Genomic DNA, 23,927 nt, shown 5'->3' on the forward strand with positions numbered 1-23,927 from the left:
TTTTAAATTTAAAAGGCAATAATGTTGAACGCTATTATATGATCAAAATTTCTTTTTAGTATTGAGCCCTTTTTGAACACATATGAATAGTATTCTTCAAAGAGTTCAGCAGTAAACGATGAGCTGTACATGTGAAAGCTGTCTTCTAGTTGATGTAATGCAGGAATACTAATGTTCCTCATATCTTTTCATTTTCAGTATAAAGACGGAGTTCATGAATTACTTCTTACAGTGATCACCTGGGTGGGAATTGTCATTTCCCTTGTTTGTCTGGCTATCTGCATCTTCACCTTCTGCTTTTTCCGTGGCCTACAGAGTGACCGAAATACTATTCACAAGAACCTTTGCATCAACCTTTTCATTGCTGAATTTATTTTCCTAATAGGCATTGATAAGACAAAATACGCGGTAAGCACCGGTTGAATTAATTGACCTTAGATCTCTGAAAATTATTTTAAGAGGTGTGAGTTGACATATGATACCGATATTAATGTTTGACCTTGTAACTTGATATAATTGACATGGCAATATTGAAAGACAATTAGTGGTAAATTAAAAGACTGCCCAATTATTAAGTAATATTATGAATTAATTCATTTTGTATATTAAAATATAGTTGAATTTTTCTGGGATTTTATTAAGGCATATAATTTTAATAGAACAATTCTGGGGATACAGAAATATAAAGATCCTATTTTAAAAATTCTTATTTTGCTTACATAGTCATTCTGACCAATGATCCTTTCTTTGTATTCAGAGTAATTTATTCATCATCATGAGGGCTTAATATCAGAAACAGAACTTAATTAGTTAACGCTTCACCCTATATTCATCTGCACTTGGATAATTTAAGAACGCTCCAGATATGACAGGAAAATAATCCTAGGTAATTAGAGCCAGGATTTTCTCATTAAAGCAAAATTTTTAAATTCCATTATAGAAAAAAATAGAAATAATATATTTGCAAATACCACTCCTAAAGACTTGTGAAGTAAATTATCTACAAGTAGAATATTCAGATTTCATAACAGATAATTCACAAAAAGAAGTTATGAAGCTTTCTTATTTGATATTTAATTTCACTAAAAATATTACAGTAAGGTTCTACCTTGATGAAATCTAGCACACTTGGCATTATACTCTGTGAACATGATAGTCTTCAAATTAGGCAGGGTTTTTAGCTTGTTTCCATTTATGAAAAAAATATTTTGAGGAAGCATTAGTATACTCTGAATAATGTATTTTTTAAAATCATAGTGATTTCTCTTTGTATTTTATAGTTTTGGAGTGGATTGTTTTTACTCATGAGTTTTCTTTTCTGTTTTTTGTTCTTTTCCCCTGTAGATTGCATGCCCAATATTTGCAGGACTTCTGCACTTTTTCTTTTTGGCGGCTTTTGCTTGGATGTGCCTAGAAGGTGTGCAGCTCTATCTAATGTTAGTTGAAGTTTTTGAAAGTGAATATTCAAGGAAAAAATATTACTATGTTGCTGGTTACTTGTTTCCCGCCACAGTAGTTGGAGTTTCAGCTGCTATTGACTATAAGAGCTATGGAACAGAAAAAGCGTAAGTAATTGCAAGCGACCTGAGTGTTTTTCAAGTGAATAATTTTTTAAAGCCTGTTAGCTGTCAGTGAGGGTCCCTGACAGATTAAAATAGTATCTGAAAGCTTTATTGGTAAGAGAATGGGCATACCGTGCACAAATTACAATCAAGTCTTTTGTAATTTTCTGGGTTCAGAGGATTTGTACTCTGGCAAGGCAGATTCTAAATTATGGACTTTCTTTATAACACAAAAGATTGACCTGAAACAAATTGAAAAAGTAAATAACTTTTTGGCCTTAGAAAGATATTAAGTAAAAATTCTTCTGAACTTAAAGCATCTGACAGGTTTAACTACTCAGTGTTAAGCTAATGCTTCATTAACTCTCTTTGTGCAGCCGACCCTCTAGCTAACTCTCATTCTGAGTTGTGACAGTAGCACATTCCATCCCATATGTTTTACTTTGATAATATTTTATCAGGCAGTTTGAAAGGATTAAAATAAGTCACTGTCTTTTGTTTATAAAAATATAGATATTTACAGAAAGTGACAGAAGGTAGACATAGTAATGTTTCTAAGGATTTTATTTGCTAGAGGCATGAATTTGCCTTCCAATTCTGTTTATTTTTTTCCTTTGATAAAATTAGTTATATAAAGATTCTTTGGACTAAAGAAAGCTTTCTGACTGTACACATGATGAAAGACAAATAAAAGAAATTCATTGGGGATTCCATGTTATATGAAAAATGAACCACTAAGTAAAATCTGTCTTAATAAGTTTATGCATCATTTGCTCTAATACTATGTGAGTTTAGTGCTTTGATTTCCTTTACTAGTATTTATCCATTCCTAGTGGAGGTATTATATTTCTGCTACACTGTTTTGCAACAGACATAACATTGGAACAGTTTTTTGGGGGGCTGTTATGTTCCATAGGGTTAAGCACTTTAGCTCAGACAGATCTGAAAGACAAATTTTGAAAATTATATGTAAGACTTTAAAATGATGAGACAATTTGTAATACTGAGTTTCAAGTCTTTCTTAGGGAAGTGAGAGGTCTTAAGGATTTAGTGGTGGATGGTGTTTATTGTTTTCCCCATACAAGCATGATTTTGTATGCTTTTATCAAATATAAAACCAGCAGGTCAAAGTAAATAAATTACTGTCCTTTTTTAAGTCAAAGCCAACTCAGAAGTATTAGAGCTCTTGCACATGATAAATGAATTTTCAATGGCAAATGTAGAGATAGTTTTGTTTTTTAGATTTTTAAAATCCTATTTTCCTTGTGATGTTGAGGTTCCATAGAAACTACTAATGTATATTCTTTTCTTTTCATAATAGTTGCTGGCTTCATGTTGATAACTACTTTATATGGAGCTTCATTGGACCTGTTACATTCATTATTCTGGTAAACAGATTCTGTTTTCCTTTGCTTTTTAGCTTGCTGCTTTAGCAGTGCTATTTAAACAAAAAAAAATTGTTTTATTTTTTGTTTATCTATCTATACATTCAAAGATTTATAAATTTGCCTGTCTCATAGGATAATAGTGTATTTTATATATTATGCCATCATTGAGCTTTTATATACTTGCCAATTAATATATCTGAAAATCTTTCCTCCAAAAAGTACTTTTTCTCATTTCTAATTTAATATGCTAAAATATCACTTTGTAATCTAAAAAATATACTTACATATAGGCCATGTTATAAATTAAATGACTATGTCAGGAAAGTGAAAGAACATTACTTTAATTTTCATTATTTCATTTTCCACATAGTAGTTTAATACTTTTAAATGAATATCCACGTCCTCAATTATTTTTAGGCTATAAAAAATTGTTTAAGCTTGCATTAACAAATGACTGTTAAATCAACATAAGACTTAAGATACCAAATGAAAATATTAATTTAAGAAATAGTATTTTTAAATGAATTTGATACAAGTTAAGGATAATGACATGAAGGTATTTTTAAATGTCTTATATTACTTTTAGTCACATTTGAAATACAGTTGAAATAAAAGAGTGTAGCTACAGTATCTAGACTTTGGTGTTTAAAACTTACACTCAGGGTTGGGCAGGGTGGCTTACACCTGTAATCCCAGTATTTTGGGAGGCTGAGGCAGGAGAATCACTTGAGCCTAGGAATTTGAGATCACTTAGCCTGGGCAACATGGCAAGACCTCACCTCTACAAAAATATTTTAAATTAGTTGGTTGTGGGGGCACATGCCTGTAGTCACAGCTACTCGGGAGGCAGAGGCAGAAGGATATTTTGTGCCCGGGAACACAGGGCTGCAGTGAGCTATGATTGCACCATTGTACCCCAGCAACAGAGTGAGACCCTGTCTTTAAAAAAAAAAAAAAAAAAAACTTTTGCTCAGTTGTAGCACTATGGTGATAGAAATGGGCGTTATAAACTCTGAAAAGGAAACAAATGCATAAATGCTACCTATCTTAGGATTTTTTTTCTTAATTTTTTTCAAAAAAGTAACGCAGATGAGCTCCTCTGGATATTTTCATGGTTAAGTAGTGGTTCATAAAATTGAGAAAAACTTTTAGTACTTGAAGGAAACTTAAAACCACTTCAAGTGTATATTTGTTTGTCATTAAAATTAATTATTTTACACAATTACTTATACAAAGTGAAATGAAAATTTGAGATGAATGCCTCTATGAATTAAACCAGTAAAACATTCTCAAGTTCCTAGGAAAGCTGATTTCTCATCAGAATTACTAAATCCAATGATTGCCCAAGTTTTCGTTCTTGGTGTTCATATGTTTACACAGCCTTAGCCTATCTAGAGTCTAGAGTTAAACGGCTGACATGAAAAGGCATGACCCTTAAAGACATAACCTTCCATTTTCCCCCAAGACCTTCATCAAACACATTTATATGTTGAAAAATGTAAAGACTGCTTTAGAGATATTTGGCCTATGAGGCTGTCACATGTTTACTTCTTTTATACCGTAGTTTTACTTATTTGATATCTGTGAAGATAAGTACTGACTTCAGATCATTAAAAAACATTTCACTTAGCAAAATAATGTTCAACCTACTCAGCTTTTAGTACGAAAAAAGGATAAACAACATTTTATTATATTGTTCATTTATAGTAGAGCACACTAGTACTTTATAAGTCTTGTCATTATTGTCCTCTGCCAAATCCTTCAGGTTGAGATGTGAAGGCCTTTTCAACAGCATTCTCAACTTAAAAACAAACAAAAACCCCAGTAGGTAGCAATCCCAGTACAGACCTTGTTGGAATTCTCCTGCAATTGATTTGTTCTCTAATTTTACCAACAGAGAGAGATTAAGAGTGGTAAAGAAATACAAAACGGTGTCTTGCAAAAGAGTGTCTAACTTAAATTGAGATATGATATGATTATACAGTGTATGTGTGTGGAAAATATATTTATGTATATCTCCCTCTGGTGATAATAAGGCATTTAAAACTCCATTCAGACACAAATCTTAATAATATAGATTGCACTGTATAGTATCCTTTTAAGGAATATTCTCATAACAAAAATTACCTATTGCTATTCCTAGAAAGTATAGCTTTGCATTTTTAATTTTTCTGAATTGAAACTGTTTCACTTAGTTGAATTAAATAGGTGTACATTCTAAATAATAATCTATGAAGAAAAATAGTATGCTAAGGAAGATAAAACTTCCTACTTCTGCATTTCTATAGAATGTCTTGCCTACAGGCACTAGAGTTATTATATCTATGAGAAAAGTGCTGGTAAGTAATGAGCAGTGGGAAACCATTAGTATGCCTGAAATGGTTTAATGAAAGCTTGGATCATGACACGTCAGGAGCTGTTCTTATCATTTGGACAGCTCCATCTGCATCGTTAATAATTAATTCAGTTCAGTAAGAGTTCAGCTCACACACTCATTTAGAAGTCTTCTTCAGAGAACACCTCTCTGGCTGCTAGTCCCAGGGAGAAATAGGTTTCCGCTTGGCTAACAGCAAAGATCTGGAGATACAAGTATAGTTTTAGAGTTGCATTTGCCAGGTAGCAAAAGCTCCAGGGAGGACAAAAAGGGTCAGAACATGTGCAGTTCAGCTAGGTTACTTCAGAGTGATGTTTCTGTTCTTCTGTCTTATCATATCCATGTCAGCACTGCAAGCTGCGGAATGAATTTTAAGCTGTTAAGCTCAGACGGATGTGATTCAATTGAGCAGGTTGATGTCCATAAAACAAACTATGCACTCCTATAATCTGTGGTACCTTTTTCTTTTTTAAAGCTGTTTTGTATTTTCATGTTCATCAATATGGGTGATGTTTAGCTGTGCCATATCATTAAGTAATGTTGAATTTTATCAGCAAATTATATTGACTGATTATTATAAATAATAATTTGTGAAATTATTATTTGGGGATAGGTAAGAGTGATCTTTGTCAAAGGGAGAGGAAAAAAATGTCCCATTTCGATGACTTACCCTTTTTGGCTGAATAAGGAATTTTTTTTTTCTCAATTTGCTCTCACTCACAGAGATTTCTCTTAAGAGATAACCATCTATTTAACTGTACACACACACACACCTGCACACACACATCCACACACACACATGCCCAGAGCTAAGCTGAAATCTGATTAATTCTTAAATGAATTGTTTCATCCCCAAAATTAATTATTAGCATGGACATTTAGCCTGGTGGGATGTCATAGATATGTACCACAGTCCTAATAGCTTATATTTACTAATAGTGGCATCTGTGTGGACAATTGAGCAACTGCATGTACTTACCAAGTTTAGACAAATGTTTGTGTATGCAGCTATAACTCCACCATTTTCCTTTCTCACTGATGCATGGAGCCTTTCAACCTATGCCAAAATATTATGTTTAAACGTCGTGGTATTTACAGTGAAAATAAAAACAAAGAGCGAGAGGGGCAGAGAGTGGCTGCAATGGAATTCAAGGGAGAAGAGCAGCATTTGGATGGTAGAGACATTGTTCTCTCCTTGCCTCTTTGCCTGCCTTCCATTGAGAAATAGGGAAAATACCATGTTTGATGGCTGTGATTTATTTTATTTTGTAAATGTATGTCAAAGGCAGAAAAACTGGGCAAAAGTAAAAGTAAGGAGAAAGAAATCACTTATTTGAACCAGGCGGAAAAAAAAACACAGAAATATATGGCTAGAAAGAGCCATTTATGTAATGAGAAAAATGCAAAGAAGAAAGAAACTCAGCTTTGCAGTCAGTAGTTTATTTGAAACCTACTATTTTTGTCTTAAAAAGAATATAGATTTTTATCAAAGATGTGTTTATTTGCCTCTCTGCCTCTTGTTCTCATTTTCACAGTTGTATTTTAAGAAAACATGAAGAAAGAGGAAAAAAATTTTTGGAATATTTTCCCCTGCCAAATTATAATTATCAGAATGTATTACCTCCTGAAAAAGATTACAGCAACAATATTTATTCTATCAAACTAAAATTTAGCATTACTTTTTTTAACATTGGAGAAAATAAGATAACTATAAAACCGCATTTTTAAAAATGTACCTGTGCTTCAGTATATGTTCTGTTTAATTCCAGAAAGTATTTTATTGTCATATATGTTGGTGGTAACATAAATTGTTAAGTATCTAAATGATATAAAAATTTTTGTAGTTCCCTAATAAGACTAGTAAATAATATGTATGGGTGAAATTTTTCTTTATTGAGTTGGGAAAAAGAAAAATCTCATATTTAGCATTTTTTTGCCATCCTATGATTTATAATATGTCATGCTTTCTTTATTTCGTAATTACTTTGTCCTGAAATGATGGTATTTTGTCCTTTTCAACATACCATTGCCTCTTTATTCGTATGCCTTCAAGTTGTGTTTCAGCAGCTAAATTAGTGTTGGGTTTAACTATAAATTTCTTGACATCTAGATAATAGTGTATTAGCTAAAAGTTCTGTTTTCGGTTTCTTCGAGTTGAAGAATTCAAACTCTTGTAATTTGAGTGCAGAAATCCCTCAGAGTTACGATTATTTTTCCAATACTTCTAGTTGTCTTTAAAGAAACTCACTTTCAAGTCTTTTGAAACATTCAGTTTTAAATATGTTAGAAACAGCTTTTTAAAATTTCATTCTTATATTTGCACTTAGATTTATGAGCTCATGTGATATTTAGCTATGTAAAAGTATAAATGGCATAAACATACTTGGAAAAAACACAACTAACTGTTGTTACGCATGCAACTTGACTAGTGGGAGTAGAAGCATGGGTGTTTTGGCCAGTTGCTGATTGTAGGTGTTTTACAAAGGAAATTGAGAATTAGTTAATTCTGGAAAATCCATCAGACAGGATGAGCATACCTATTATGTAAATAACATAAATAAGATTTCTTCGAGGCAGTATTTTATATGTCAATTTATTGATCTTCATTCATCTGAGTGATTTTTAAGTTGGATTACCTTTTATAGAAATGGAATCTTTTAAAGATAGACTTAGTATATCTTTGTTTTGTTACGAGACTTCTAATTTTTTCACCTAGAATAAATTGATTAATTTTATATGGGAAGTCTGTGGGCTGTGATATTGAATCCCAGCACTGACATTAAAGTAGCTAAGTAATTTTTGGCAGGATACATCTGAATTATTTGTAAAATGGGTATACAAGCGCTGCCTGCTACCACTGAATATAGGATTGTAGCTGCTTTTGCCTCTGTGGTTTTGTTTATTTTCTGAACTTACATTGTGAATGTATTATATGTGTAACTAGAAAGATACATTAAACACACATGTAATGTTGAAAACCTCAGTTAAGTAAGGGGAGCAAAAGAGGAAAAATGCATTGAACAGTCTGTTTTCAAAGGATTCATTGAGATAAGTTTTCTATGGCAAATTTAACTTGGTTAATATTAACTAGGAAAAATGACTTTATCTTACTTGAGCCTTAACTGTATTTTTATATTGGTAGATTTATTTTAGTATGTCAGTTTTATTGGAAAGTTGTCCCTGATTTTTGCCATTGAAAAATATTTCTTCTGAGTTCACTTCCGCGATGTTATCATTTTGTACTCCTCTTCTTTTTGCAATATAATACTTTACATGTCCACATTTTTCCACATTCACATTCTTTTGTTATAAATTTTATACATTGTAGTGGATAATGAATAACTTCTTTATTTCCAGAATGTTTTAGTACTACTAATATTTTGTTCCCAAGGAGATAATTAACTCTTGGAAAATGGTGTACACCAAATTATGGTCCTATACACTTCAGGAAATTGTTTAAGAAGAGGAGGGGAAAAGAAACCTTAGGTTCAGAAGTTTTGGGATAAAAGATAGTAAATTGTTCTTATCCGGTCATTCAAAAACAAAGGGAGAACAATTAAAAGGATTTTAATTGTGAATCTGCAAAGCACCCATCTTACCCTTTATAGTCAGTTTATTTGTTTACTTGGGTTTTGGTTTCTTGGTTTACTTTTAGGATATTTATAGAATTCTTGTTTTTAACCATTCTTGAATTTTACTAGTAAAAGCTAGTGTTGCATAAAAAAAAAAAAAAAAACTCTTGATTTTCCTTAAAAAAAAAAAAATTAGAGATACACTTTACCATGATTCTTTAAAAACCCAATCAGATATTTACTGCACTACCAGAAGGATCTCTCTAATTTCTCAAAGGCAGAAATTGTGTCTTATTCATCCACATAAAAATAAGCACATCCTTGCATGGAACAAGATCAAGAAATATTTGTTGAATGAAATTTATCATATTGTAATATCTCCTAAAATTCAAGCATTTATTTATATTGTGACCAACTAGAATGTTACAAAAATAAAGCCAGATAATGTTTCTACAATTATATTTACTTTTTTACTTTTTCTCTAGATAAGTACTTTAAGAAATTATTTTAAAATTTTTTAAAATAAAGAACCGCTTTTGTCTTTAAGTAATCAGCATCAAAGGATAGAAATGTTATCTGCCAACACTTGCAAAATTTTGCTCATTGACCTCATTTATCTTAAGAGGGAGTTCTACATCTAAGAGAAATCATAGGGCACAGTAGACAAAATGACTTGATACACAGCCTACATTAAGGCTTTTCCTTAGCTCTGCTCCTAAACTTACTCTTAGGAAGAACTTGGACATTTTTATTTATTGCCCTATATCACTTTTCCAAATTATAAAATCAGAAGTAGTGAAAGATCAATAAAATAGCATTATCATTTGATCATTTGATAATCGCGATTTGGTAAAAATGATCATGTTACTGTAACATAGTTATGCTGATTATCTGCACTAAAGAATTAAATTCATCCATACCTGTAATACGTGAAATGCATCCTTTCTGAATATACTATTTCTCGTATTCTCTTAAGTCATGTAAAGCTCACAAAATAATGAGTTTTTTTCCGTTTAAAAAGTAATCTAAAAATAAAATGTCAAAAATCTAGGAACAATGTAGCTTAGTTCTATTTTTGGAGCATAAAACTGAAACTGCCTCCGAAGTCTTCTTCCAGCATTCTGCCAGATGTCTAGAAACAAATGCAAATTACTAACCTTTGTCTCTCAGTCTAAACACAACTCCTTTTCCTCTGAGCAAGCTCACATTGACCTCTTCGAATCCACTCACTTTCCTTCTCTGTCAGATTCCATCTTCCTCATTTTGCTTTTGTTTGCACCTAGATTCTTTGCATAGCTGAACGTTTAGAAGGACTCAAAACAGCCTTTTGTCAGAATTTATCTACTTCCTAACAATGCAGAGACATAGAAAAAAAACTGATGGCTTTTAACAGTTAAATGGCAAAATATACTTATATAAACTGTATCTTACTTTATATAACAAACATTTGTTATATGTTATTTAATTTGATCCTCACAATTCCTTATGAATAGATCGTGCAGATGTCATTATCCTCATTTATTCTGTCATAATCAAGAGCTAGACTCACAACCAAGACTTATGGTTCCAAACACAGCAGTTTTTCTCTTGTATATTGCATGATGTAAATGCCCCTTCTAAGGAATTCACTTCAGTGTTTCCATCAGATGGCTTTTAGGCCCTGGAGTACATCTAGCTAAAGAAACTAATTTAGGTTTTCTAATTTATTTAATCATTACCAAATAATACTGACTTAATGAGGTTGCAATTTGATGTCAAATGATCTATTAAAGAATTGATCATACATAGTTTTATGTAGACCCAACTTGATCATTGCATACATAAACTAAAATTGTATCAGTGTCTACCATATAAGCATGCATTGATACATTTGCAAGAACTATTCATTTTTCAACTCTTTGTTCATTGTAGTCTTATTCTTTGTTACAACAGCTAAATGTTATCTTCCTGGTGATCACATTGTGCAAAATGGTGAAGCATTCAAACACTTTGAAACCAGATTCTAGCAGGTTGGAAAACATTAAGTAAGTATTTTGTGTTTCAATTTTAATACTTGACAAACTAAGTAAAATATATTCTCCACAGGGAACACAGGGATTTCTACCTCTGTCAACTGTAGACATTATTCAGAATGAAGTTTTATTGCCCTCAAGTTGAATCTTATTGTTACAATATCACTGACACTGGTCAAAAATTAGATAAAAATTGCTGTCCTGATCTAGAGCCAATAAATTGTTTCAGTGGCTTTGTGGAAATTCCATATCACTGTAGCAGTTTCATTTGAATTTAAAATGCAGTTCAAAATGATTTTCCTATTTGCATGGCTGATATGATTATATTAAGTTTGTTTTGTTAAATGACTTTTTACTTTAAGGATTCTGAGCAGTTTCCACTCCTAATCCTGTTTTCCTAAGAGAATTTACTCTATTACTATTGTTAACTTGAAGATTATCTGTTGTTTTCATGCTAATTAAACAAATATTTACTTTATCTTAATGTTGAATAAAAGCTGCAATATTCTGTCAATGGAGAAAATGCTATCTAATTAACAAAATATGATAGCTGTTGTTCATTAAATCATGGAAACATTTTCAGTTATTTTTAAAATATGTGAGCCTTTTAAGTTAGAATTTGAGAAGGTATTCAAGTTGGTTATAATTTGAGTGTAAAAAATACTACTTTTAATGTCAAAAATGGCAGATCTATAGTAAGGGTAAATTGTTTTAAAAATTAGATTCTTTAGATAGGTTAGTATCAGCTTCATTGCATGTTGCATGGTAAGAGAGAGAGCTAATCTTTAGCATCTCTCTCTTTTCTTCCTTTTCCTCTTTCTGTCTTCTCATCTACACCAGTAATTACCGTGTTTGTGATGGCTACTATAATACGGACTTACCTGGGTAAGGCAGAACCCTACATTAACAAATTTATGGCATGATTTATATTTTTTACAAATCCGTCAATATCATGAATTGCCCTTAATTTTTATAATTATTTTGAAATATCTGATTTGCTATAGTATTTTTAAACTATATAATATGCCTTTATTTTTTAATTGCTTGCCTCTGCATTTTGACTTTCTTAATTTTGACTAATTTATAAAATATATAAATGCTTTCTTATTACTTTCTATTTTAATTCTGTCTAATAATTTTGTTTCTCTTTTCTGCTTATAATGCTTTCTAGCTATGAAGATAATAAGCCATTTATCAAGTAAGATCATTAGTTAGACATGGAATGCACTGACTTTAAATCCTTCTCATTCCGTCCTATTTTCTACAGTTCTTTTCTTCTTAAGCTATTCATGATGAAATCTCTCCAAAATTATTTTATTTTGAAGTTGTTCTCATGTTTTTGTCCCATTTCAGCTAGGCTTCTTCATGCTTTAGTTCTAAAACCTTAGGTTCACCTAAGAGTAGTTTATTAGAATCTGAAGTTTAGGTGTTAAGTGATTATCTGCCATTTAACCTTTCTGTATGTGTCACATTACTCAGTGTCATGTGAGTACACCAGAGGAATAAAAATACAGGAGTAAATTAATTAAGCTCTCCTTAATTTCTTTTATCAAAATGCACATAAAATACAAAGTCATAGGGGATATATTACACCTTGTATTTTAATATAGTTTTGATACTTTGTTTATTCTGGAATAAGAAAAGGTCATACCTGCTGTTGCTGTTTTCACTGGAGGCTGCAGTACTAAATGCTATTGTTCTTTCTTAATCAGTGAAAGGTTAAAGCCAAAATGCTGTTGAATTTGAATGTGAACATAGAGAAAGTCAACTGCTACTACTGATATGTTAACATTTAAGCGTGATGCATGTTTTTTGCTCATTGAACCTGCTAAAAAAGTTCACTTTATTTTTCCAGGTCTTGGGTGCTTGGTGCTTTTGCTCTTCTGTGTCTTCTTGGCCTCACCTGGTCATTTGGGTTGCTTTTTATTAACGAGGAGACTATTGTGATGGCGTATCTCTTCACCATATTTAATGCTTTCCAGGGAGTGTTCATTTTCATCTTTCACTGTGCTCTCCAAAAGAAAGTAAGTAGTTGAAAACACTAGTGGCTCAGATTACTCATTCTTTGATTTGAATATAATAGGTATAATAAAGAAGATTTTAATTTACAGCTGGCATGTTGTTAAAGAGCATCATATTTTTCATTATAAGTTAATACCTGTCTAAAAATTTAGGCTTCATCTATAAAATAATACCAGTCATTTTCTGGATCTCAGTTTGGGAATGTTATAAACTAGATACTTAGGTTAAGATTTCTTCCTTGCTTGTAGTGTCTATAAAATGCTAGGTAGAAAGGGTATGTGAGATAAATAAACTCATTCTTTGCTCACTAAAGGCAGTGCAGTGGTCCACAATGAAATTGAGTATAAGGATAAATGTTAATTTTTAAAGCACCAGACACACAAAATATTAATATTACCTTTTGAGTAATTTTAAAGTATCTAAAAATCTATAATTTATACCCTACATCTTACTTACTATATTGCCCTGGTTTTATGTTAAGTGGAGTCAGCAAAAATGATTCAAAGCTTACAGATGAAAAGCTTAAACTGTAGCAAGAAGATGTAAACCTAAGGGAATTGCTTAGGATCTATTTAAGATTTCCATACCTTTCACTAGGTATCACCCTTTCTCTGCCTACATATCTAATGTAGTCATTTTATTCTGTTATTAGTAGTTGGTCACTAAATTGAATGGAGAAATAGAATTGTGAAAGTGAAAACTATTAGGTTTTCAGTCCTGACAAGATGATAGTGTTGTTGCTTCCATCACTTTTGAATAAGCTATAATTTTGAGATAATGACAGTGGAATGTGCAATACTGACAGATAATGTACATTCACAGCAATATAGGCATTAGGCAAAAACCAACACTGGAAGGTATTATTTGGATAAAATACCATTTTGATTGCCATTGTCTTGGTTATACAGCGTTTCATAGCAGTTAACAGCCATTAAATGTGTTGAGATTTTTTGTGAGGTATGATGTGTTATTTAATAGCAATGAACTTTAACTTTCTAAACATTGCACAGGGGTAACCTTCGTAACTACTTCGACTTTTATATATTTCCTACATAAATGAGCATTTTGTATACAGGCGTATTATTGTATATTCATAATTTTTGTGCTGTTGTGCCAAACATCTTTGACACAAAGCATAGACATAGCAGAAAAGGAGTGAGATAGTCATTATTTCCTCGTATAGTTATGTGTATTAGATGGACTGGGAGAGTCTTTGCTTTTCAGATTAACAATTACATTTTAAAAGCATCATGTTATACTTCAAAAGAAGTATAACTTAGTTTGGATATATCCAGTTGGGTACGCCAGGATGAGCTGTTAAGAATATGATATAAAATGGTTAAGTTAAAATCATAGTTCTTACTGCTTGAATGAGCATATTTAGGGCAAGAAAATGCTTTCAAGGCTCAACCACATTGTTATTTATTCCAATAGATATAATTAAATAAAGCTAAAAAGATGAAAATTCAAGTGCACTTAGATGTAAAAGGTCATCTAGTGATTTTAATTTTCTAATTTTGCAAAGAATAAGTGTCAAAGTCCTGGTCTTTACGGGCAGTTACTGCACATAGACCTCTGAGTTGAGGCAAAGCCTTCGAGTGTTTTTGTAACCTATTAGAAAAAAATGTTTTCTTATTCAGTTTCTTCTTGTCTGTCTTGCAATTTCACAGTCTGGCTCTAATCCGCCAGAAAACATGTATATTCTAATATAGCTACTACAGTCCAGCAACCTCTCCTTCTTTTCTTAATTCTGTACTACTGCTTTAGATGGGGCCCTATTATTTAGCAGTTGTTCGGACTTCACTATTTTAAGTTTAGTTGAAACTGTTTTAGACCTAACAACTTTCTGTTGTATTCATATATTCAAGCTTCAGGGGAGAAGGGAAATTACATGGGTAACTCATTAATGTGAATGGAAATTGCATAAATGGTTCCCTTGTGTGCTAATGAAGTGAATAGACATCTTAGACTCTCTACACTAAATGTTAAAGCTAGACACATCAGAAAATGAAGAAAACATTCCATCCTAATTAGTGGCAAATGTATCAAGGTACTTGTTTTCTTTATTCTTGTGCCAAAGTAGTCTTGTCATTATAAAGACCCACAGAACTATGCAATCCAGCAAAAGAGGTTTCTGTATTGACCTACCTAAAAGGACATGAAGCATATAAAACTTAAATGACTGAATTACAGAGTAGTCAGATGTAATTAAGCAAGGAAAATACTACATTTTGTGTGTTTTTTAGCATAAAATAAAAAAATGTGAGTTACTTTGTGTGTAAGAGAATAAAACTATAAATATATTATTATTCAATAACAGGACAGAAAGCATTTCTACATGTTATATCACATTTTAAAGATTCTACTAGCCAATCTAGTGGCCAGAGATACTTTTCTGATTACTAGTTTAGTAATTTTAATTGAACTTGATTTTGCAAGTTCAATTTATTTTCTCCACAGGTAAGTCTTGGTGGAACTTTAATTCTTCTCCATTGTCTTCACTGTTCATTTAATTAGGGAGAAGCAGGTATGTTCATATTAATCCCTTGGTTTTGTGATTATTCAATGCAGGTACGAAAAGAATATGGCAAGTGCTTCAGACACTCATACTGCTGTGGAGGCCTCCCAACTGAGAGTCCCCACAGTTCAGTGAAGGCATCAACCACCAGAACCAGTGCTCGGTATTCCTCTGGCACACAGGTAACAAAGAGTTTGACAGCATCTTTAATTAACCTTATTTATAGAAAGGCTACTGAGACATGTTCTGTTCAGATGCACTAATTGTCTTCTCATTATAATAATCTAAATAGCAAATACTTGCATTTTTAGTATTTTGGTTTTAATGTCTTTTTTTTTTACTCCCCAGCCCCGACTTTACCTTGTATGTAGATGGGAGTTCAGTGGTTTTAATGTCTTCTTAAACATTTCTTCAGTGTTTCTTTTTCTGTGAATATCCTTTTTTGTGGAGAGTTAAGAAGTATATCATAATCATTTTATAGCCTAAGGCCATATAGCACAATGGTCGTAGCAGGCACTCAATAAACATATATTGAATAATCAGTCATCTCTACTTTTTAAAAAAGACAATAAAATAACATGTTTTTAAGAGTGGAAGATTAAATACCCCTTAGTTGCTTAATAAATAAACAGTAGACATTGTTAGTTTTAGACCAGAAACAACACACATTCTTTTAAAGGCCACTAAATAATCCTACATAGGTTGTTTAAGGTAAATCTTTGTGTGCCTTTAATAAGATAAACTTGGGGAAACTAACAAAACATATTTGTCTTGCTGTTTTGTATTAATAGAGTCGTATAAGAAGAATGTGGAATGACACTGTGAGAAAACAGTCTGAATCTTCTTTTATCTCAGGTGACATCAATAGCACTTCAACACTTAATCAAGGTCAGTTATCAGGAAAATTTGAGTTACCACCATTTATTAAAGTACATGTAAATTTCTTTTATTTAATAATGTAAAGCAAAAAATATAATTTTAAACTGCATTAACAGGATGCAGCTCCAAGGTAATTATTGAAAATATACCTTGCCACAGATTAGAAATATTATCCTAGGGAGTACAGATTTATCATTTCTGAACAAGACATTTATGAAAGTTTTTTTCACAAAACATTAATAAAATTAGAATAATTACTATTCACATAAAATAGTACCGTGGAAATTAAGTTTTTTAACCTTTCTTTCAAAAAGTGAAAAATAAATGCTGAAAACATTGGTAGTAAATCTTCATAAACAAAATAAAAATAAATGAAAGCTTATAAAGTAATTTTTTCTATATTATTTGATGTGTCTACAGTGGCAGCTTTAAATTTACCAGATAAATCAACGTAGTTCTTAAAATATGCTGGGAAATGAAGTAATTTAGAAAAGAATATATGCACACACATGTATTCTTGAATAAAAGCTTAGTACATTCCAATTTAGTATGAAAAATTATATGGTATTGTATATATCCTTGGAAAGGTGATTTATCATGGTATTTTCAGTTTGATAAGTACTGATTTGTAATACAAGTTAGAATTTATTACAATGAAATATAACAACATTTTTAAACTGTTGATGTTGTTCTAGTGAGATTCTCATTTAAAATGAAAAAAGGACTGTGAGTGGTAGCAATACTAACCTGAATTTTAAGATACATTTATCCAAATTACATTAGCTATGCAAAACATAACAAGTATTTAAAAGTTTGTAATTTGTCTGATAGAATGAAAGAAATGGGCATTTCTTCTGTTGCTTTGGTATTTTACTTTATTCTGTTGGCTATCAAAAAGTAAATGCATTATTCAATGATTCATTTTTGAAACCTGGCAAATAAGATTACATAATGAAAATTCTTGTTATATAGAATTTGTGTATGGTCTAATAATTCATTGTACAGTCTTTTTTTTCTCAGCATGTGTGCTTTTGCATTTACTAAGAGCAGCTTTTTGCAGTGTGTCATACTTTCTACCTGTTTGTGAAAGTTGTTTTTCCTCCTGCTTGTATCAAAGTTGGTATTAACACAGATGTTTTCATGAGGGATAATCCCACACCTGTAAATTCTGGAAGTTTGAGAGTCCCTCTTCTGGGCCTCAGTGGTTATGTTTTTAATATTAAGCAGTAACATCTTGAAACATAATGTTGATCTCTATGCATTTAATTGCCATTTTTGTTTAACAGTGCTTTTGTATAAATTAGTAAATGTCATCCTCAGCAGGTGTTTACTTGGGGGATTTAGAAAGCACCTGTGAATTGCTGAAATTTAACTTCCCTCTCCCTTCTCTCCTTCAAATTAGTAGTTCAAATACAATCAGAATCAGCAGATTTTCCATTGCCAACTTGTCTACTACCCTTGATGAATATAAAAAAAAATACTTTACTACAACTGTAACACTAAAATAAGAGACTGATGTACTTTTGTCTGTTTTTTTGTTGTTTTTTTTTTTACTTTAGGAATGACTGGCAATTACCTACTAACAAACCCTCTTCTTCGACCCCACGGCACTAACAACCCCTATAACACATTGCTCGCTGAAACAGTTGTATGTAATGCCCCTTCAGCTCCTGTATTTAACTCACCAGGTGTGCTTTACTTACAAATAAAACTACTTTCTTTGCTGCTAAACAGAGATATGATCTTTGCCCTGTTTCTAAAATATTCAAGTTGCCATTTATTTATTATTACATTCTTAATTTCTCAGTTAAAAAAAATTATGGTATTGCCTATGCCAGGCTTCTAAAACTGCACTATATTATAGTAAAATCTCAGTCATGATAGTATTTACAATAATTATCCATGTTTTTAACACAGGTGGCATAAATCTTAATATATTATTACAGGACTGACATCACATGGTCTGAGAGCCCATCTTCAAGATGTATATCATTTAGAGGTATCCTATCTATATAATATACTGTTCAGTTAATTCTAAAGCTTGCTGACAAAATTTGCTTCTGGAATGAATTAGCTAATGAAGATAATTTGGATGCCCAGCTATAGAAAACCACATTCAGCTTATCAATATATCCAAACTATAGTATAGTGCAGCTTTATGGTAGTTTTCTTTTTCTTAAGAAAAATTTCAGAATAAAGTTAATATTAGTCAGCTTATATCTGTAGTTTTTAATTGGGGGAGGGGGAAAGATTGTCACTAACCCATCCTATATTACTATGTTGTTTAATAGCTTATTTTCTTTTAAATAAAAGCATTTATGTATATATATTTAATATTAACAGAATTTTCAAGATTTTGGTAAAGTTTTTACATAATTACTGCTAGCATATAATCTTTATTTGTTATTAATATTTGCCACTAAATTAAACACAGAACTTCGTTTCCATTTTTTTCTTAAAATTCTTTTTTAATGTAACTGCAGCTTCTTTTTTCATTCTCTTGTTTTTTTTTCACTTTCCTTATGCTTTCCTCTAGCAACCTACAGAGAGACAAGTATGGGAGTAAAACTTAACTTTGCCTATCAAATGTAAATTTTTTCAGCATGATTTTTAACGGGCACAATTAAAACATAACTAGCAGTCATGAAGTAGACTCAGCGGGCAAGTGGTTCACAATTTGCAACTAAAGTGTTACCAATTCAAACAGTACATCCATCTGTACTGCTTTTGTCAGTAATAGAGGTCTGTAGCAAATGCTGTCCATACTTAAGTATACGCAATGCTGAAATAATTTGCTCTATAAAGCCTGAAGTACTGTCAACCAAAATGCTTAATAATTGACTTATCATTTCTGCATTCCCACAGTAATCTTGCTACAGGCTGTGGAAAATCTACAAGTGAATTACCTGAACTTGGGCAGAAAAAGATACCTCTTCAAAACCAGTCAAAGATGTCTTAAATCTGCAGTATATCATAGAAAAGACCTTTTGAATTATATCCAGTTTATAGTGTTATATTTACCAAGCAATGATAAAAGAAAATTTTTGAAAACAGTGAACCTCTACAGAGGAAACAAATGCTAGCAAGTGAGCCATGTGTCACTCAGACCTTTAAGTGCCAATTTTTTTTAGTAATCTTATCAAGATTAAAGCACATACATGGATTTATGAAGCTAGAGAATTGTTTCGACCAAGTTAAAGGAAGCCTTACAAATAACTCACAATATCATTTTGTTTCACATGGAACAAGATAAAAATTTGTCAATTTTCTGGAAGTTGGGACAGTCTTTTGAGACAATAGAAATAACAAATATAATCTTCCCTCATTTTCTCATTTTTCTGCTAATGATAATTTTCCCGACAATTATCAGATATTTATTGGTCATGAAGTTTGTGTCAGGCAATACAGAGTTTTTTTCTGAAGGAAACTGCGTTTTCTAGGATATCTGCAGCTTTAAGAGTGGAGTGAGCACTAAAGTGGGAAACTTCATATTTTTTTCCAAGAATTAAATTTTTTCCTAAACTCCTCCAAGCCTTGCATACAATGCAGCAGCCTCACAGTGGTCAGTTTCATTTCAATAACATCATTTCATTCTTTTTTTTTTTTACAGACCTATCTGTAGACTGTGATTTTTTTTTTCCTCTAGGATTTTGAGAATGAATAACCTAACTTGGCATGGTGCAGACCATTTAATTTTCTCTTGACTTTTTTTTTTCATTTGCTTGAGAAGCACTGTGATGTCTTAGTTTACATGTTTATGTGTCTGTAGAAAATACAACTCTGATTCAAATAGAGCATGTTATCATGTTTTTTTTCCCCCTCCTAAACCTCTTTTCATGTCTTCAGCAGACTTATCCAGTCTTTCATTCCTTTAGAAATAAAAATATATTAGCCAAGGCTGACACCCTTCTCCCATTCCATAGTTAATATTTATTCTTGGTTTAATTTCTGTGACCCACACTTAAGAAATCTCTAACATTTCTGCGTTTGACCTCCATGGCCATGGTGTCTGTGGGCCAATCTTGTACAGTGGACTCTGCTGGTTCATTCGGTGCTGTCACTGTGACTGATGCAGACTGCAGGGCTGCAGGCAAACTTTGACCACTAGAAGCCTGGGGTCATTGCTATTAGAGAGATTATTAGTACTAAAAACTCAAAATAATAAATATTAAATGAAAAATAAAAGGCTGCTATTGCTGGTAATCTAATTTGTTGAACCCTTGCTCTGACTAAGTTGCTGAGAAGCTTAGAAATTCTTCATCATGTTACAATAAATCATTTTACTTTCTTTTATATATCAGCTACTCTTAGGCCAGATAGCCTGAGCAGACAGACATGATGTGAGTTGTCCAAAGTGAGTCATTCCACCTGCTGTCTATCGTGATGTTGGATGGTGCTTGTGGGCCCCTGGTCCAGTCAGTATGAGAGATGGCTGTCTTTGTTAACATGACTTCTTTGTATCTGTCCATGTTTTCATTCTTTTTTTTCACTTCATCTCCAGAAAAAGGAAATGTTAGAATGTTGTTTAAAAAGTTGCTTGCAAGTTATGTGAGTTTATGTTGTACATTTGCCTTTCAGTTTTGTATTGTGACTTATTCCTTTTTAATTTAGTGTTGTTTAGGACAAATTCCGTTAATTTTATTTTATAAACCATAGTCTTGTACTTTAAAATGTAAATGTCACTAATGAATTGCTTTGCATTAACTATGCAAGGGCATGGAGTGAAGTCTTCTTTGTGTCAGAGATTTGACCAAAATCAATTAATATCTACTGTCTCCCGAAATTGACTAAGTATTACTCTGTATGCCATTTTCCCTCCCTGGAAAACAGTATTATTTTTAACACTTTTTCCTGTTATCTAAGGGGTTGCAACTGTTTACAGTTGGGAATGCAGGAAAGCCTGGCACTTTTCAAGTGTTAGCTTTCAAATACAACTTTGTCCTGAACGACATTAAAAAGTTTTGTACAAAAGAAATAGAGTTTCTTTGGAAAGGAACAGAGACAGTAACGATAACTCCCCCTCTTCTGTTTCAGGACATTCACTGAACAATGCCAGGGATACAAGTGCCATGGATACTCTACCGCTAAATGGTAATTTTAACAACAGCTACTCGCTGCGCAAGGGTGACTATAGTGACAGCGTGCAAGTTGTGGACTGTGGACTAAGTCTGAATGATACTGCTTTTGAGAAAATGATCATTTCAGAATTAGTGCACAACAACTTACGGGGCAGCAGCAAGACTCACAACCTTGAGCTCACCCTACCAGTCAAACCTGTGATTGGAGGTAGCAGCAGTGAAGATGACGCTATTGTGGCAGATGCTTCATCTTTAATGCACAGCGACAACCCAGGGCTGGAGCTCCATCACAAAGAACTGGAGGCACCGCTTATTCCTCAGCGGACTCACTCCCTTCTGTACCAACCTCAGAAGAAAGTGAAGTCCGAGGGAACTGACAGCTATGTCTCCCAGCTGACAGCAGAGGCTGAAGATCACCTACAGTCCCCCAACAGAGACTCTCTTTATACAAGCATGCCGAATCTTAGAGACTCTCCCTATCCAGAGAGCAGCCCTGACATGGAAGAAGACCTCTCTCCCTCCAGGAGGAGTGAGAATGAGGACATTTACTATAAAAGCATGCCAAATCTTGGAGCTGGCCATCAGCTTCAGATGTGCTACCAGATCAGCAGGGGCAATAGTGATGGTTATATAATCCCCATTAACAAAGAAGGGTGTATTCCAGAAGGAGATGTTAGAGAAGGACAAATGCAGCTGGTTACAAGTCTTTAATCATACAGCTAAGTAATTCCAAGGGCCACATGCAAGTATTAATAAATACATACATAGAGACTCCATTGGCCTGACAAGCTCCCTCAAACTTTGCTTGAAGAGATGACTTTGTTGACCTGTGGTTCTCCAGTGTAAAAAAGATGACTGAACCTTGCAGTTCTGTGAATTTTTATAAAACATACAAAAACTTTGTATATACACAGAGTATACTAAAATGAATTATTTGTTACAAAGAAAAGAGATGCCAACCAGGTATTTTAAGATTCTGCTGCTGTTTAGAGAGATTGTGAAACAAGCAAAACTTTTCAGCCATTTTACTGCAGCAGTCTGTGAACTAAATTTGTAAATATGGCTGCACCATTTTTGTAGGCCTGCATTGTATTATATACAAGACGTAGGCTTTAAAATCCTGTGGGACAAATTTACTGTACCTTACTATTCCTGACAAGACTTGGAAAAGCAGGAGAGATATTCTGCATCAGTTTGCAGTTCACTGCAAATCTTTTACATTAAGGCAAAGATTGAAAACATGCTTAACCACTAGCAATCAAGCCACAGGCCTTATTTCATATGTTTCCTCAACTGTACAATGAACTATTCTCATGAAAAATGGCTAAAGAAATTATATTTTGTTCTATTGCTAGGGTAAAATAAATACATTTGTGTCCAACTGAAATATAATTGTCATTAAAATAATTTTAAAGAGTGAAGAAAATATTGTGAAAAGCTCTTGGTTGCACATGTTATGAAATGTTTTTTCTTATACTTTGTCATGGTAAGTTCTACCCATTTTCACTTCTTTTCCACTGTATACAGTGTTCTGCTTTGACAAGTTAGTCTTTATTACTTACATTTAAATTTCTTATTGCCAAAAGAACGTGTTTTATGGAGAGGAAAAAAAAAACTCTTTTTTGAAGCCAGTTATGCCATGCCTTGCACAAAAGTGGTGAAATCTAGGAAAGATTGTGTGTCACTCCTCTGTTTATTCTTGAACAGAGGGCAAAGAGGGCACTGGGCACTTCTCACAAACTTTCTAGTGAACAAAAGGTGCCTATTCTTTTTTAAAAAAATAAAATAAAACATAAATATTACTCTTCCATATTCCTTCTGCCTATATTTAGTAATTAATTTATTTTATGATAAAATTCTAATGAAATGTAAATTGTTTCAGCAAAATTCTGCTTTTCTTTTCGTCCCTTTGTGTAAACCTGTTAATAATGAGCCCATCACTAATATCCAGTGTAAAGTTTAACACGGTTTGACAGTAAATAAATGTGAATTTTTTCAAGTAGTCAACATGTGAACTCTTATGTATGGTACATAATTGGCTTTAACACATTGGCCCTTTCCCACCCCTTCCCACCTTGGTTTAGGTAACTTCATGCCAAAACCCATGGATAAATGAAAGAAAACAATTAAGTTGTCTTTTTTCTTTATGCTCAAAAGGATACATGTCTTCTAATTACCTACTACACATGCACAAAATCTGTTAGATAAGTTTTAAGAGGGAGATATTCTGAAAGCATTTTTGTTTGTTGCAGTGTACCAGGACTAAAAAAAGAAGGGTTGGAAGTTCAACCATCAAGTCTTGGCATCATAAAAAGTTAATTTTTTGAACTGATTTTTCAGCAGTATTGGGAAATTTCTAAAACACACTTTAAGGATTATAAATATCCCTACAGACAGCTGTGAATAACAGTATTCATTACCCTTGAACAGTTTTACTCCAAGTTCAAAAATCATATAATTGAATATCAAAAAATAGATGTTTTCTGTTTGTATAATAAGCATTTATACAAAATTATTCTAAA

General features: G+C 32.5%; 1 protein-coding gene across 17 annotated transcripts in view; it reads left to right on the forward strand.

Moving 5' to 3' along the window:
• The window catches only part of ADGRL2 (adhesion G protein-coupled receptor L2), a 678,543-nt gene extending 655,136 nt beyond the window's left edge, over positions 1-23,407 (forward strand). For 4 of the 17 annotated variants that reach the window (XM_064372545.1, XM_064372549.1, XM_064372546.1 and 1 more), the window contains 10 exons: positions 199-408; positions 1,345-1,565; positions 2,884-2,950; positions 10,829-10,920; positions 11,749-11,793; positions 12,764-12,932; positions 15,502-15,630; positions 16,240-16,336; positions 17,887-18,015; positions 21,362-23,407. In XM_064372545.1, the coding sequence (XP_064228615.1) occupies positions 199-408; positions 1,345-1,565; positions 2,884-2,950; positions 10,829-10,920; positions 11,749-11,793; positions 12,764-12,932; positions 15,502-15,630; positions 16,240-16,336; positions 17,887-18,015; positions 21,362-22,116 (1,914 nt within the window). In that variant the 3' untranslated portion in view covers positions 22,117-23,407. Of the gene's footprint in view, positions 1-198; positions 409-1,344; positions 1,566-2,883; positions 2,951-10,828; positions 10,921-11,748; positions 11,794-12,763; positions 12,933-15,501; positions 15,631-16,239; positions 16,337-17,886; positions 18,016-18,244; positions 18,327-18,863; positions 18,916-20,628; positions 20,682-21,361 lie in introns of all 17 variants that reach the window. The other 13 variants (XM_064372561.1, XM_012442657.2, XM_064372550.1 and 10 more) reach the window with 9 other exon arrangements.
• The last annotated feature ends 520 nt before the right edge of the window (positions 23,408-23,927 follow it).

The sequence above is a fragment of the Aotus nancymaae genome, unplaced genomic scaffold (assembly GCF_030222135.1).
Source record: "Aotus nancymaae isolate 86718 unplaced genomic scaffold, 86718_ANA_hifiasm-v0.15.2.pri h1tg000007l, whole genome shotgun sequence".
Taxonomy (NCBI): domain Eukaryota; kingdom Metazoa; phylum Chordata; class Mammalia; order Primates; family Aotidae; genus Aotus; species Aotus nancymaae.